General features: G+C 35.3%; 1 protein-coding gene across 2 annotated transcripts in view; it reads left to right on the top strand.

Moving 5' to 3' along the window:
* Positions 1-17,189, top strand: part of COL25A1 (collagen type XXV alpha 1 chain) — a 467,388-nt gene that overhangs the window by 388,081 nt on the left and 62,118 nt on the right. For both annotated transcript variants that reach the window (XM_049709644.1, XM_049709643.1), the window contains 3 exons: positions 5,435-5,467; positions 5,895-5,930; positions 10,668-10,712. In XM_049709644.1, the coding sequence (XP_049565601.1) occupies positions 5,435-5,467; positions 5,895-5,930; positions 10,668-10,712 (114 nt within the window). The remainder of the gene's footprint in view (positions 1-5,434; positions 5,468-5,894; positions 5,931-10,667; positions 10,713-17,189) is intronic.

Genomic DNA, 17,189 nt, shown 5'->3' with positions numbered 1-17,189 from the left:
TTAGAATATGTATTTTTAGAGCTTAATTTTTGAATGTAGGCCAATAGTTTCTTTAATCACACGTTTTTAAAATTTAATATTGCAATAGTAAAGCAACTTTTTTTTCTTTGTAAAAGCTAAATTCATCTCAAAGGAATACGGTTCTTATTTTTTATATTAACACAAATCACTTACCATGCTGACTCACACATAGTAAACTCTCAATAAATGTTAGCTTTCTTACCACATGGAAATGGAAATCAACTAGATTGGTTATTTTTCTTTTTTATCAAAAAGTTTTATTAGTCAACTGAAATTAAGTTTGAGAAATGCTTCAGTTAAAACAGAAATCATTTCTATAAATTTTCAGTGAGTCTAAACAGGGGATTGTAAATAGGAATCTGTAACATATAATATGTAATCTGACCTGTAGCATTCATCCCCAAGAATGCTGTAATTGGAATATAATTTTTGATGTGTTTTTTAAACATTTCCTGCTTCTGTCACATAATTTGTTTCCAGCATGTTAGAAACACTCTTCTCATGGCCTTTGGGTTCAGTATGTGAAGCTCATTCATCATTTACCAAGTCTGAGATGTAAAATCAAAAAAATGCTTCTTTTCTGCCATTGATGTAGTAAATTACGTCATTGGCGATTCACTTTAATAGGATTTTTTTCCTTGTGATCCAACTAGGTGCTTTTGGATGGTAAAGCAATCTAAGCCTTTCCAGACTGGTCATCTGGAAATGCTGTGGGACTGTAAAAACCTCTGGGCTGGGTTTTCTCTGTGGCCAGAAGCTACGATGAACTCTAGAATTAAGAATGACCTGCCAAAGACTGATTTTAATCATGTGTGGAGTTACTACGGGAAGGTTATGTTCTGCTCTTTGGAGTGTTAATCCCACCAACTAATGTAGAAATGCATTTCTTATCTATTATCCCAGCACTTGAAAGTAAGTGTTGGTGCAGACCACTGAATGGTTCCATCATGCCACTCTATTATTCACAACCTTATCTGTTCGTTTAGAAATTTCACATTCTTTCTTTTTTTTTTCTGAGCATTTTTTAAAAACTTTTTAATTTTATATTGCAGTATAACCAATTAACAATGTTGTGATAGTTTCAGGTGCACAGCAAAGTGACTCAGCCATACTTATACATGTATCCATTCTCCCGCAGACTCCCCTCCCATCCAGGCTGCCACATAACATTGAACAGAGTTCCCTGTGCTCTACAGTAGGTCCTCGTTGGTTATCCGTTTTCAATATAGCAGGAAGCTTCACTTTCTTGGTATTGCCTGTCTGTGTCTTCATTTTTCTTTTCTCCCCCAATCTCCATTTCTATAAATAACCTGCCTTCTTACTTTACACCTGCAGAGCATCTTTGATTTGCATCCTCAGAGCCTTTTCAGAAGCGACACCCATATTTGGAGCCACCCACCAAATTGCCTTTTCTTAAGATCACATAGGAAGGCTTTTCTTTTGGGCATAGGGCCTTCTCCAATTTAGCACATATGATGCTTCCCTTAGCTTAGAATACTCTGTCCACCTCCACCTCCTCATGTTCTCATCCTATTCCTGTCTACTGAGACCTGGATTCATTAAGTCATTTCCCTGGGGCAGCCTTTCAGTCTCCCTGGACTGTCTCTATTACCCTCTATTTGCTCCCAGAGCACTCCCTATGATCCTTTTCATAACCCTTATCACAATTTATTGTAATTCCTTGTTTAATTGGGCATCCAGCTCACTGGAAAAGAAAAAACAAACAAATAAACAAACAAAAAACTATAAGTTACCAAACTGTTCTATTCCCAACACCAATCCAATTTCCTGGCATGTAATAGGAAGATAATAAATATTTATTGAATGAAAAACCTTAAAAAAATTTTTTTTTTTTACTTTCACCTGCTTCTTATTTTCGTTGAATGGTAGAACTTTTTCCTGTACCATGCATTTGTTTATCATGTCTTCTGTGGTGACACAAAATTTCCCAACATGACAATTTCTTCCTATCCCAGACTTTTTTGTACGTGGAAAGAAAGAAAAAATCTTTTTTGCATTCAATCAATAATATTTTTGAATACATATATTTGTGTACATACATACTATATACATATATACAAATGATTACAGTAGTCCTTCGGTATCTCCAGGAGATTGGTTCCAGGATCCCTGCAAATACCAAAATCCTAGCATGTCCCTTATATAAAACGGGCTAGTATTTGCATATAACCTATGCGCATGCTCCCATATTCAACTGACCCTTAAATAATGCGGGGCTTAGGAGTGCTGAGACTCTGCCAGTTGAAATCGGTATAATTTACAAAAGGCCCTCCTTATATATGGTTCCTTCACATCCCTGTTTTCTCCATATCATGGTTCCCCATGCGCCGAATTCAACCAACTGCAGATCATCTGGTACTGTAATATTTACTGTTGAAAAAAAATCCACATATAAGTGGACCTTTGCAGTTCAAGCCTGTGTTGTTTAAGGGTCAGCTGTACTACAAAGCTTCTCTAGATTACTTATGATACCGAATACTATGTAAACAGTTGCCAGGCACACAGAAATTTAAGTTTTGCTCTTTGGATTTTCAGGAATTTTTTTCTCAAAAGATTTTTAGTCCAAGGTTGGGTGAATCCGCAGATGCAGAACCCAGGGATACGGAAGGGTGACTCTATCATAAGCACAGGACAAGGGCAGGGTTTGAAACAGCATTGTTCGCTTTATCGCCCTAGCTCCTAGTATCCCTGCATCCAGAACATGGTTGGCACATAATCGATGCTCAATAAATATTTATTGAATGAATTAATGACTGATAGAAATATCACCACATTCACTTTATTTATCCACATAGACTTTAGTAACACATACATAGAATTACATACCAAATGTTGTGCTTGAAAATAATCACAGCCAAAACCAAAAACTCTGTACTTGAATGGTCAATAGCAAAGTCAAATTCATTTACCTCAAGTATCTTCTCAAAGTATTTTTTGCTTTATGATTTACCCTGTGGAAACTTTTATTTTCAAACCAACTGATTTGTGAAGCTAAGGGTATACTTAGAGAGACACAGTTGGGTTTTTTTTCCTACTTTAATCCTGTATTCATTTTCACTTTTAGAGGAATGAGGATTATAAACACTGACTTTTATTTTCACTACTTGCAGCATTATCCTTTAAAATGTTTAACTTAGGAATGTCTTCCAGCAATTGCCTTGCCACTTAAAAGTTATAAAAATTCCTTGAGATTTCACAGTTCTAATTTTTGAAAAGAAAGTTGATATATCAGTCATAGTTGTCCATCAAATGAAACTGCTCCAGTTTCCACAAATAAATCAGGCTTCCTGGAAACTGTCCTTTCCTTCCCATCCACTTTCTCTGAGAACTAAATCTAGTCCTTTTTCTCGTTAGTGGATTATCCAGTCACTTTTCATTAAAACACTGGAAAAAAAAGTGTTTAAACTACAGTTAATACAAGCAACTTCCTTTTATTTATAAGTTTACTAGAACCATTGTGCCCTGTTGCCAGAATGAGATAAACCAATAATTCTTTTCTTATTCCAATAAAAAGAACATGGCAATAGAATTCAGGAAGTCCAAAATTCACTTAGGCTCAAGTTGCTTCAATTTCCTCATCTATTGAGTAAAAATAGTAATATCTGCCCTATCTCTTGGGAGTCTTGTGAGGTATAAATAAGATGAAAAAGGGGGCTTAGAAAAGTCAAAATTGCTTTTATGAATACAAAGGTCTCATTGTGCAAAATACTGATTCATTGGTGTTGATGGCTTTCAGACAGACTTGATTTAGTGGAAACAGAAATAAGTATTATTTTGTTAGCCACATTGATTTCGCTGCCCACTCGGAACTCAATTGATTATTAGTGATGGGGAAAAGAAACCAGTATCATTTTACAATAAGACAGTATTTGGTATCCTGTTCTCTATGTTTTGTCACGTTTTAATTTTTCCTTGAGTAGTAGCCATTACAGATGTCAAAGAAACTCGTATGTTTCCTCAAATGAGTTAATTTATTATTTCCTCCTCCTTCTTAAGCTTTGTTTTTCTTCCCAAAGGTTTTTTTTTTTTTTTGATTCTTGACTGCTTGCTGAAAATATTCTTTCTGAGATTTGTTCATTTATTCACCATATACATATCCAGCATATTTTATTCAGACACTGAATAAAAATAGACCCTGAACCTGTCCACAGGTGGCTGATCTTCTAATGGAGGGACAAGAAAAGAATAGGCAGAAAACATATATACATAATCCATATGCAGTGAGCTTGCAGGACTTGAACAGATGCTGCAGAGTGAGACGTGGATGTGAGGGGCATGTGTCTAGGTTGTTCAGTGAGGGGTTGAGGCAAAGCCACTTAAGACCTGAACAAAGAGAACTGCCAGCTGTGGGGAGAAGAGAGAGAAACTGAGGGAGAGGGGCAAGTATCTCATGTGTAGAGGCCTGAGGTGTATCTCCATCTCTAAATGAGATTGATGAGCAGCTCTCTAAACCTAGAACGAGGAAGCAGACTCCTAGAGCTCTGTGAGCCCTTGCACAGATAGGACAGCTGAGGAAACCTCAGTATGTGCTGTCCTCCTTGTGACTGTTTCTGTTTTCTCAAATGACTACGTTTTCTCCCTTTTATTTTCCTTGTAGCATGTTTATGGGACAGAGGACTAGAAGGAACTGGAAAATCTAGGCCCTTGTCTGGCCTCGTATCAGAAATAAGCAGCCACCTGTGTATTTAGAGCACATTTGCCTTAAGAATGTAGTCACACTCGGTGAAATCCGGATGGAATACAATGCCTTTCAGAAAACCAGATTCTGTCTCAGGATTTTCTCTCAGATCTTCCTTGTGTCCCTGTCACCCACAAGTCATCCATCATCCTGTAACTTTCTGGTGACTGCCTTACAATGAAATAAGTGTAGAGCTAGAAAAAAACGTGCTGGTCATAACGGTGACGGTGCTTCATGAGGAAAACAAACTGACCGGCGGCATGGCTTTTTCCAACTCAACACCATTAACCCTTTGACTTCATCTGTTGAACCCTGACTTTCTGAAGACTGAAAGGGTCAGGGAACTCCTAGTAAATGATAGCCAGTGACATTAATAAATTCCTGAAATAGAGAAAACTGAAATTCCAGATCCACTAATATATTGCTTTAGAATACAATTTTAGCACTGTATCAAGGGAAGAGATCCATATTTATATTTATTTCAAGGAATGTAGTCCTTATGTATTTTGCAAAGTTTTATTTTTAGAAAGTATATTGTTTATCTTGGAAATTACTGACATCTTAGCCATATTGATACAAAATCTTAGGGAGCATAGTTCAGCCCATTAGTCATGGGATTTCCTTAGGCGCTTCTGTAGATAACAGCTCTCTATGTGTTTGTGTGTTTCCTATTCCCATCACTTGTAGAATAATCTCTCATGGGTTTCATTTTAGGGTGACCCTGGATCATCCGCTGCAGGAATTAAGGTAACTATAGCCTTGCAAGTGTTTGTACCCCAGGAGTTACAGCTTTGACTTTTATAAGTCTCTTGTTTCCCCTTCCCTTTTACCAACTTTGATGGTTCTAACTCTGTTCCTATATTACTGCAATAATCAGCTTCTAGACACAACACGGAGTATCTGCTAGAAATCTCTGATAAAGGCTTAAACAAGAGGTCTTGCCTTTTCTTCCCTTTCTGATTAGTTTTTATGGAAATGTGGATTTGTATGTGAGCTTTAGGTATATTTACAGCAAAAAAAAAAAAATGTTCATATGTCTGGTAGGATGTAGAACAACAGAATAAAGTGAATGAAATGCATGTGTCATCGGGGAGGCTGAAAGTGTCCAAGGGCCTAAGGCTTTTGGAAAATTCTTATAAGACTGCCCTTTTCATCTTTGATTTTCTTTGGCCAGGGAGAGCCCGGAGAATCTGGTCGTCCAGGGCAAAAGGTAAATCCCTATTCTGGTGTGTTCTTTCTACTGTCTTATAGTCACCATTTGACTGTGTTTGCTATCACTGTGTAATATGAGAACAATTACTGAAAATGATGCCGTTTTCATGCCTTACACGCAGAGTGTTTTTGAGTGTTTTTCATTTTAAAAGGGTTGATGCTGACCATAGTAAAAGTACAAACATAATCTGGACGTGTAAAAGGATGCTTTATGAACTAAGGTCAGCATATACTGAGCTGCTTGAGACTAACAAAGATCTGCTGGGTTGGAATGCCAACAACCTATCTTGCATGTTTAAAGATACTCTGCATGTTTCTATCTTTTATGAGAAGAAATGAATATTTACTAAACTGTCTCAATAGGGCATGATGGACAGTTCTTTTAAAATTATATTCCTTTCCTCTCATGTCAAATACTTCCCTGCTGATAATTTTTTTATGTGAATAATATCTACCTAAGCAGTGAATGTTATGTTGTAAAAGAGGTTTGTTCATGAACTAAATTTTAATTGGAGACAGTAACCAAACCACTTTAACCAATCTAACGTTAATTTTTTTTATCATTTGTGCTTCACTTCAGTGATAAATGAGAGGACATGCAATGAATATGTTTATTCTCATTTGAGTCTGAAGCAGGAAACGACTGTTTGTAGTTTATCGTCTGAGCATCTGGATATCAATGCCCAGCGCAGATTTTAGATTTTTAGATAACAGATGTGGCTAACAAGTAAACGTGAATTCCACATTATGATAAATCTCTGAGATCATGACTCTGCCTTTGTCTAGCAGCAGTTAATGTTGTAGAAAAAATAATATGAATAGAAACATAGAATATACCTCATTAGTATAAAGAGAAAGAGAGAATAAATTCCATTGTAGTAGTGTGGAACCTTAGAACATAACATAAACATATATTCCCACATTCTTGAAGTTATTGAGAGGATCACTGCTTTGTTTAAACACTTCAGACTAAAGTGTTTTTTGAGAAGGTCTTTCACATTCTTTTAACATTTCCCTAATTGAAAAATAGATTTTCTTGAAATTAAGAATCTAAGAGTAATGATTCATTAGACCCAATTTCAGGTAAGGTTGAGACTTTTCCAAAGAGCCCAGCATAACTCTGCAAATTTTGCTCTTCAGTGCCTAAGATTTCCTAATGATTCTTTATGTAAGAAATTGGAAGTTAGTGATATCACAGAGATCCATGGTCTGCTTTGGTTTGGAAGAGCATCTAATTTTCTCAGATGATCTCATTTTAAGTCCCTCAGTCTTTAAAAATTAAAAGCTAAATTTAAACTGCTCTCCAAAACTGTGATAAGTTAAAAGAATTGTCTGCAAAACTGTTATGTCTTTTTAAAAAACAAAACAAGTCTGCTATAATTTCATATAGGTTCCACTGTTTTCAGAGTGGAAGACGGTTGGTTAATAAAATATTGCTTTATCATGATTATTTAAAAATACATTTTAGATTCATTTCTGGAAGTTTATAGGTTTACATATGGAAACATTGGCTTTTCTTTGTATTTCATTAAAAACCTGTTTTAAATTATATTGAGAGAAGTGGATTCTACCTGAACAAATACGTGCCTGAATGAATATGTGTATGAATATTACGACCCATCTGAATGAAAATGTGCCCTGAAAAGAACAGTATCTTTTTCATTAATATTTAGGCCAGATCCTACCCGTTGACGCAATCTCACTTTCCCACAATATTTATGACTTCCTTGTCTAATATCTGGATTTGGCAATACTTACCCCAACACTGATTTAAAAGTAGAGTGTTTCCATTCTTGCTGGTTGCTTAGATTGGAAAATGACAAACAGAACTGAGTACAGAATCCATTCAAGGAATCTTCCACGACATTTTTCTCACCGTTGCAGAATTTTGTTGTGGGTTCGTGGGTACTTAAGCTCCTGCATTAGGGACATTCCCAGAAAAGTAGAGGATATCCTGCTAGAATTAAAGTGCATTGATTAGCTCTCCACTGTCTGGTATTTTGCGGTATGAAAGTTTGTTATTTAGAGTAACATTCATAATAGGGAATGATTTAATTATAGTTTTTTTCTTTTATAGACTCAGCAGGAGAGTGTGTGATTGATATGTGAGTTAGGGTATATATGTTTGTAAAGTGAGTGTGTGTTTCGTCACATAATTCTTTCCTTCCTAACTTCACATTCAATGGCATTGGTGGTATAGTGGTGAGCATAGCTGCCTTCCTAACTTCTCCACATCTTTTTAAAATATAGTTTTTAGTTTTAATGGGGTAAAAATACATTTTTGCCCATTGTAAGGGACTGGCACAGTTGAACTGTATCTAGAAACACAGGGCACTGTCACAGGGACATGGGGTGAAAGCAGAGAACTGACTTTAACAGTAGACAAGGGTCTCCGATAATGGAGAGTAAAGAGTGAAAGGGAAAGAAAAAAGAAAACCAGAAGCATAACGTATCAGTGTAAAGTGTAATCTACTTGGGCAAGAAGTCTTTGAGTGGAATAACAAACCGATTCTTAATTATGACCTAGATCTGAACTTGGGCTGTGCGTGACCAAGAACTCAGCTCAGAGAAGCTCTGAGTCAAGAAATAGGCAAGAATGGAGAAACTAACTGAAAACTGTCTCTTAATTAAAAGATAAACATTCATGGTATAAGGACAGAGAATTTATATAGGAAGAAATATCTTCCTAAAAATGCTGAGATGTTTCACAAAGGGTAACATTAAATGTTTTATAATCCTTCATTTTGTCAACTTTTAAGTAAACATAAATTTGGAAAGTTCAAAATCCAAGAGTATGAAATATGAATTCCTGAAAGATTTGTTCATTAAAAAGTACATTTATAACCTATATACTTACATATATATGCATATGATGTAGGGAAGAGCTAAGCGCTCAAACTCTCTGTAAGTATCCAATCTACATTATAAAATAATCCATAATGTTTTATACATCTTTCTCATTGTGAGAAACATGAATGTGTCTATGTATGCATGTGTATATAAATATCTTACTTTAAAGTAGTCATCAGATCCTTTTAATTTGACCCTTCCCCTTGAGGGAAGGGTCTAGTAAAAACTCCTTTGAGGAAACAGTGCTACAACCTGTATGTTTCCACACATGTCTTAAATAGGATGTCTTGAGTTTTGGGGGCTTTTCTGAAACAATACAAAACTATCAATATGTCACCAATATGTTTACTTTTATTGGTTGTATATTCTACTGAAACTTACTGTGTTTTCAAGGGCCTTATACTTTTTTCTTAGTAAAAGAGAATCTTCACTGAAATATGGATAAGCTCTTTTTACTAGAGCTTCCTAAAGTTATTGACTAAAGGGAAATGGGGGGAAAAAAAGAAAATCAAATGTATAATGTTGTATCTATGTAAAGTTTACTCTACTTGGACAAGTTTCTTTGAATGAAATATCAAATTCTTAATAATCATTCTTTCTTCTCTGGCTTAATCTCATCTTAGTCTTTTTGTTCACAATGCAAACTTTCACTCAGGTAGTTTCAGAAAGATAGCTTTTCTTTTGCATTCCTGAAGCACCTTTGACCTAAACCATCAGGAAAGTCATTTTCCTTTCTATGTCTAACCATATAGCTTAATATAAACAGTATCTGAAGTCATTTTGTGATAATACCAGAGCAAATTATAGCCCTCCATAATTTGAAAGTAATAATATTAAAGATGAAATGTCTGGTTGTTCTTAGCAGATTTTCCTTGGAATAAGGGCTGTTCAAGCATTTAGATGAAAGAAGTACCTTCTACCACTTTTATCTTTAGTTTGATGCTTCTGTCTCTTTTGGTATAGTTGTCATAACACTGACTCGCCATCATGAAATGATGTGACACTTTTACGTTCAAATGTTATTTTCCACAATATTTAGTCACCTCAGTCCAACACAGGATGGACTTTCATTTTCTCTAGTAATTCTTTTATGCTTCTTTAGTGGAATTCAGGAGATTTTCTAAGCAATATAACTTCTTGTCACTATACTTTGTGCTTAAAGTAATATAAACAATTATGTGAAAATGAGAAGATTTAGCTTGACTCCAGTGTGCTCACCCAAAATGTACCCCTTAATCTCAAACCTGTATTCAGAAGCAGCTGCCTGGTACCATTAGCCCTCCATTGCTAAGCAGGGTTACCCAGACTCAACAATTGTCTGATATACGGGCTGGAGTTAAGTATAATCTTAACCATGCATTTATCTTCTCATCATTCAGGAATGGAAAAGAAACCTTGTTATACTTTTAGGTGAATGAGACTTTTAATGTATATTGTTTTGATATGACCATCTGTTCATACAGCCAACTCTTGATTATCTGAGGTAAGAGAGCCTTGGAATAGGATGCATTATTTAAATGCACATAATCCTCATTTCAGCAGATAGATTCAGCCTCCTCAACAAATCATTGACCAGGGAGTAATAAAACACAGGAATTCCTTCTCCTTTTATTTCTCTTTCTCACCTTCTGGTAGTGATGACAATGAGCAGTGAACTGGCAGCAATAGGGAAAATCCTGAAAAATCTGCAAAATGGTCAACAGTCCCTGAATCAAGAGTTGACTGAACTGTATAATCTCACCAAATATCTTGAAAGTAGACAGTATATATATTAGACATATATATACATACAGCAAGAATTCAGCTGGAGCATTTGCCATGTTTTTCTCAGATACTGTGCCTGAGTGAATACTGTTCTATAATGCTGTGTGATTTTCCTATGTAGGGTGAACCAGGGCTTCCTGGGCTTCCTGGACTTCCGGGGATAAAGGTAAATACTGCACTGACAGTCTTGGCTTCATAGAAATGTAATTGTGAGAGTCACAAAAATGAAAAAATGGAAGCTAAAAATATAGTGCTGTTCTTTAAATACTCACCAGCCATTTCAACCAATTAAATTTTTTAATTAAAAATGAAGCACAGGTAACAGAAATAGACTTACAGGCATAGAAAACAAACTTAAGGTTACCAACGGGGAAAGGGGGGAGAAGGATAGATTAGGAGTTTAAGACTAACAGATACACACTACTACATATAAAATAGATAATCAACAGGGTCCTACTGTATAGCACAGGGAACTATACTCAATATCCTGTAATAAGCTATAATGGAAAAGAATCTGAAAAAGAATATATATATATATACATATATATGTATAATATATACATAAATATATATATATATGAAACTGAATCACTCTGCTGTACACCTGAAACTAACACAACATTGTAAATCAACTATACTTCAATAAAAAAAAAAATGAAGCATGGGTATTTCTAAAGTTTGCCATGGCTCTCTGGATTGTATATTCCACTATATAACCTACTATGCCCCTTAAATAAATGTAAAAGTCATTTCATTTGAAGTCATAGGAATTCTTTAAAGTCTACAATGTCTCCCTTCACATTTAAATTTTACTCTTAAGATCCTATCAGATTTTGACCAGAATTAAAATCTTAGCATCCCCTTAAATCTAATATCCAGGCAGCTGTTTTTGTGATTCACCCATTATAATAATCTTTCCAAAGTTTTTTTTTTTTAATTAATTTATTTATTTGTGGCTGTGTTGCATCTTCGTTGCTGTGTGCAGGCTTTCTCTAGTTGCGGAGAGCAGAGGCTACTCTCCGTTGCGGTGTGCAGGCTTCTCACTGCAGTGGCTTCTCTTGTTGTGGAGCACAGGCTCTAGGCACGCAGGCTTCAGAAGTTGTGGCACATGGGCTCAGTAGTTGTGGCTTGCGGGCTCTAGAGCTTAGGCTCAGTAGTTGTGGTGCACGGGCGCAGTTGCTCTGCGGCATGCGGGATCTTCCCAGACTAGAGCTCGAACCTGTGTCCCCTGCATTGGCAGGTGGATTCCCAACCACTGCGCCACCAGGGAAGTCCTTCCAATGTGTTTTGTGCTTCTACTTCCTGTTAATAATTCTCACTGCAAAGTATAAATATTACTAAGCTTTATTGACCTACATACTATTCCCATAAAATTTGTATGTCTTTTGAAATAACTACTTAAAGCTTAGCTTGAAAACATTGTTTTACATGTTTTTAAATTGTCTAAAAATATTAACAAACATTTTTTTTAGTTGTTTAAAATTTTTTACCTGGCAACTGTCAAGGCTTAAAAGTTCTAGTATCTTAGCTGTAGTGCTTCCTTAAAATCAGCTTCTTATTTTAAAGTTTTTTCTTTTAATTCTAGAACTGTTTGATAAAATAACATAATGCAAGTAGATTTTCCTTTACATTGTTCTCATCTTATAGAATTTTGAATTAATCTCTAGAGTACATTAGATGATTCCAAAATTAATATTCCTAGTTTCAGTAAGAGGGTTGTATATGCTGCTTTATGAAGATTGTGTTTGAAATGTGTTACATGAATAATATGATTTTAGAATTAATATATTAAATTACTGAGTTCCCAGACATCATATGGTATCATATGTAACATTTTATGAGTATATTTGTTATAATTAACAGCCATGAAAGCTATGAATTCCAGGTTGGCACTCAGAAATTTTGGTTCTGCTTTTTGTTTGATGTTTCCAGATTAGTATCACAGATGTCCAGATATGTCCTTTTAATATATTTTTAGTCTTTGACTTCTTCACTGAAAAGTACACTCCATGACAACAGTTTACTAAAGAGTCAAAGTCATTTCCTTATCATTTGATATTTAGCAAAAATAACTTAATAAGTTATATGTGATTTCATACTGCAGAGTTAATTTATGGCATAATGTTAATGATAATGTTCCTTATCATTGTTCCTTATCAACATTGTTCCTTATCAATGTTCCTTATCAACAATGATAATGGTCCTTATATTTAGCAAAAATAACTTAATAAATTATATGTGATTTCATACTGCAGAGTTAATTTATGGCATAATGTTAATTTATGGCAGTTAATTTATGGCATTTATGGCAATAACTAATTTATTTATTAGTTCCTTAATAATCCCACACATTAAAAAAAAGCTTTTTACTGATATTTGGAAAATCACAGATTTTTAAAACAAATTTAAGAACATTAAATTCAGCACTAGGTTAAAGAAGCCGGTAACATTATAAGTAAGGGGGGAGGCATTTAAAAGGAGGGGCATTTTGGAAGGACTGGGGCAGGGTTTCCTGCAGCGCTCGCTTGTAGGTTAGCTGGGCTGTGCTGCCAGCACCAGATCCTGAGGCAGGAATCTCAGTGCTGTGTAGAAATCCAGTTGTCCCTTCTCCTGAGGGTGAGCTTTCTTGTTGAGAGAGAGTATATAAGGGGGAAGGTATTGGGGTTTTTCCCTCCAAAACAAACAAACAAAACAATTACAGTTACTACTATTTGTTCTCATTACCTTTCATTTATGTCCTCCACTGTGAAAAATACCCCAGCTCATTTCCCTAGTCCTCGGTGGACCAGTTTGAAGGTTTTGAACTTTTTCAAATTGGGAAAGATGTTGGTGATTTGCCACCTCCAGTAAACGTTTTTATTTCTAGGGTCATGGGATGTTGCCAGACAAATTTTGTCAAGATCTTATAGCTGATACTTTCCTTTGTTTTTCTAACCTGACTAGTGACTATGGTGAGAAAAAGCCATCAACTGACAAAAATCTTTCTATCATTAACTAGAGATACTTTTCTATGTAATTATCGAGTGTTGTTGGGTAACTATCCAGTATTCAGTTTAAATCACAGATTCTATTTTTGGATTAATAAGCTCTGTCTTCTCTCTCTCGTCCAGAATGTAAGTGATATGCTTGCCGTATAATGTAGTAGGTGCTCAGTGTAATTGAGTAATTTTGTAAAGGAGGCAATTTAAAAACACATCATAGTCATGAGTAGTTATTGGATATTTTTAAATGTACAGTTAAAAGTTTATAAATTTATGATATAGCTTCATTAACTTGGGATATTCTTTACTCCTTTAATATACCTTGCTTCTGTTAGGTAGTTAACCACAGGACAGTTAACCTTGATTTCGTAGTTTGAATGAGTAATAATATTTAAAAGATGAAACCACCATATATGGATTTAGAATGTGTGGTAGCAAGAGCATTAGTCATAACTTTCCTAGACCTGTGTGTGTGTTTATGCTTTGGAAATACTTCCTTGCTATCCATCTCCTTATCTGCTGGTACTACAGAGAGCGTGCACATGCCATCCGTTATTTCCAAGATGTTGAGGAAACCAGCCATGACATACCAGGGAAGCTTTGATTTGCCACCTGTTGCTCTCGGGGAACGGTTGGAAGCTTAATGAGCATCCACATGCCTTCCACACTGCTCTCAGGAAATGAGCAAAGTGCCTAAACACAGACAGCAGACTCATCTATCTATCACCTCAGGGTCCCACTCAGAGATAAGTACTAATACCTTCGGCATACATAAAAGTCACTAAGAAGAGGCATCACTTAATTTCAAACTACTCTTAAGCTTCCCAAACAAGTATTGGAAAGTGCTCTGACCATGTGGAAGACATTTGGAATTCCTATTTCATGCATCCGTGGTTCATATAGTGTTAAGATGTTCAGCTGGGAAGATTAAATTATTGTACGTTGTACATTGCACAGTGTGCCATGCAAACATTGGTCTTCTGGAATAAGGATTGAGCTCAGAAAAGTTTTTTGATTAACAAGCCTTTAAATATATGTTTCATGGGTAAAACTTTATTGTGACTAGCTTTTCCAATATCACATAAAAGGGTGAGATTCAAAGTTCCTAGTTTTAAACATGTTTTTCTTTCCATACATGTTGAAAATTGCTTACCCCTTTCATGGTTACATCACCCTAGTAATTAAGTCATGAAGAGCAGTGATCTTTAGGACCAGACCACCAGTGTGTAGATCCCAGTTCTACCCCTTACCAGTTTATGAAGCTGTATCATGTACTGGGCAAGTTACATAATCTCTCTGTGCTGGGTTTCCTTATCAAATGGGAATTATTATTATACATAACTCAGAGGGTTGTTGTGAGGATTAAATGAATTAATATACATGCAGCTCCTAAAATATTGCCAAACATATAGTAAACGCTATATAAATTTTAGCTTTTGTTATTTCTTTCTCTTGGAGCAGCTCAGAATGTTGGAAACATTGTTTATGCACCTGTTCTATAGAGTCTTTCCTCCTGTGAGTCATTTCAACCTAGAGATCATAAAGCCATTTACACCCTCCAGGTTCATAGATCTAAATTCTGAAAACTCCTTTGCGGTGATGGTTGAATGTTACCTTTAAGAGCAGTAAGATAACATATTTTCTCCTGAAACATGACATCACACTATTCCCCTTTTCCTATAACCCAATGTATTCCAGGGATAAAGGATGAGGAAACACAGTGTTCTGCGCATAAGACATGATACTGTCTTAGTTCTCCTTCCCGACACTCGTCACAGGAAAAGCAAAAGGAAAGCTTGACATGTAATAATGGAAATCTCTAGGCCCCATTCATCGTGTTGCCAAGCCCAAGACATTTTTTACAAATATGAATTTTCAATGCTTGTTTTTCTCCTTTCAGCGTTGACTACCAGTGTATCTCATCATATTTAGAAAGTAAATTGGGAAAAATGTACCTGATACATTAAAACGAGTACAATAGGGAGACATAATACAGTAAAAATTACATCAAATCAGAAAAACAAATCATTTAGGTGGCAAAGAAATTTTTACGATATTTTCCCTCAAAGCTTGATATTTTTGTTCTGGCTTCCACATTAGTGACCATTTGAGATTCAGATCAAGAACTTGGGGATCAGGAGACAGTAACTAACTGTTTACACTTCGTTATATAAAATCATCCTTGACACTAGATCATATAAGCACTAACTTTTACAGGTGGCAGAAACATTATTTTGTCATTCTTAGGATTAAGTATAGTGCCCAGTCATCTATAGAAACTTATCTTCTAAATACACTGGAGATGAGGTTTCTTCCTTAGAAACATCAAGTCACATTTTTAAAATAACAGAAGAAAGTTTTTGGAAGTGACATAGGATGTGAAATGAATCTGTAAAAGAAAAAAGAAAAAGAATACTGGTTAAAAGGATAGCAGTGTGTTATTGTTACTTATAATTACTTCCTGCTTGCACAAAGTGCGTCTGAGCAGTTGAATAGTTTAAGAGTCCAATTAGGAAACTCAGACAACCAGAAATCAGAGATTTTTTAGCAGCCATAATGAAACCTTGACTAAATACACCAATTGTGCTTTCGTGATGTAATCCTGTTTAAAAAAAAAAACCAGAAACTTATGTTTTCTGGATTTTAAATAAACTTGCTCTTGTAGTTCATTTTCATCATAGCCACCAAGATGTTTTAATTTATGCTCAAATGTGATCCTTCAGGGGAATAAGTGTTTGGGGGACAGACTCTACTTTCTCATCCTTTTTTTCCCCCTCAATAATTTTACAAATCAATCATTACCAAAACTGGCTGCCTGAAGGTTCTTATTACAACAAATGTTCTTGCTGTAATCCTCAAAAGTAGGTATCATGCTGACTTGAATTCTAATTAGCCCTTCAGCAAGAAGAATATTGTATGGTTAATGCATTCAGTGTCAAGATACATTAATCAAAATTATTGGTGATGCTTTTAGCACCCAGGCAAGTCAGCACATATTTTTCAAGCCCCGTTGTACTATTTTTTGGGCAATGAAAATTGGATCTGCTCGGGGTAATAAATATCATGGAAAGCATGACTTGATTTACACTGGTATATTAGAGGTTTTTTAGACAGGTTAAAAAAATAATATCTTTTACTCCTTTAATTGATAATGACTTATAAAACTAAAACAAATGGTATTAAATGAAAAACCAGAGATTTTTCTGTGGACAAGAGATAATCAGTTAGGACTTTCTGTTCACTATTCCATTTAACAGATGGTAGGTTCTGGAAGTTTATAGGGAAACACCTGGTGAGCCATTTCTGTATGAATGAAGCTGCCTCTTCATTCTTACCTTGACTAGTAATTCCATCTACATATTTGATGACTCTTCTCACCCATATGAAAGACATCCTTTATGTAGATTTGACAACAGAGTATTAAGTGAACTGTCCCGATGGCCATTTAAAAGATAAAGTAAGATCATCTAAAATACTTTCTTGCCATATATTAAATGTGAGTTTGAAGAAAAATCAGTCCAGATTTTATTATGGAATTCCAAGACTTAATGACTTAATGGTCATTGTTAGATTTCAGAAAGATCATGTTTTTAAAGAACTTCCTGGTTTTTCCTTGTGTTTTTATAATATAGAAGGCCAGGTTTTGTTGCCTTCTTTGTTGG

Source organism: Orcinus orca, chromosome 4 (genome assembly GCF_937001465.1).
Source record: "Orcinus orca chromosome 4, mOrcOrc1.1, whole genome shotgun sequence".
NCBI classification, from domain to species: domain Eukaryota; kingdom Metazoa; phylum Chordata; class Mammalia; order Artiodactyla; family Delphinidae; genus Orcinus; species Orcinus orca.
The sequence above is the reverse complement of the archived record's forward strand: the minus strand, read 5'-3'. Positions and strand labels throughout refer to the sequence as shown.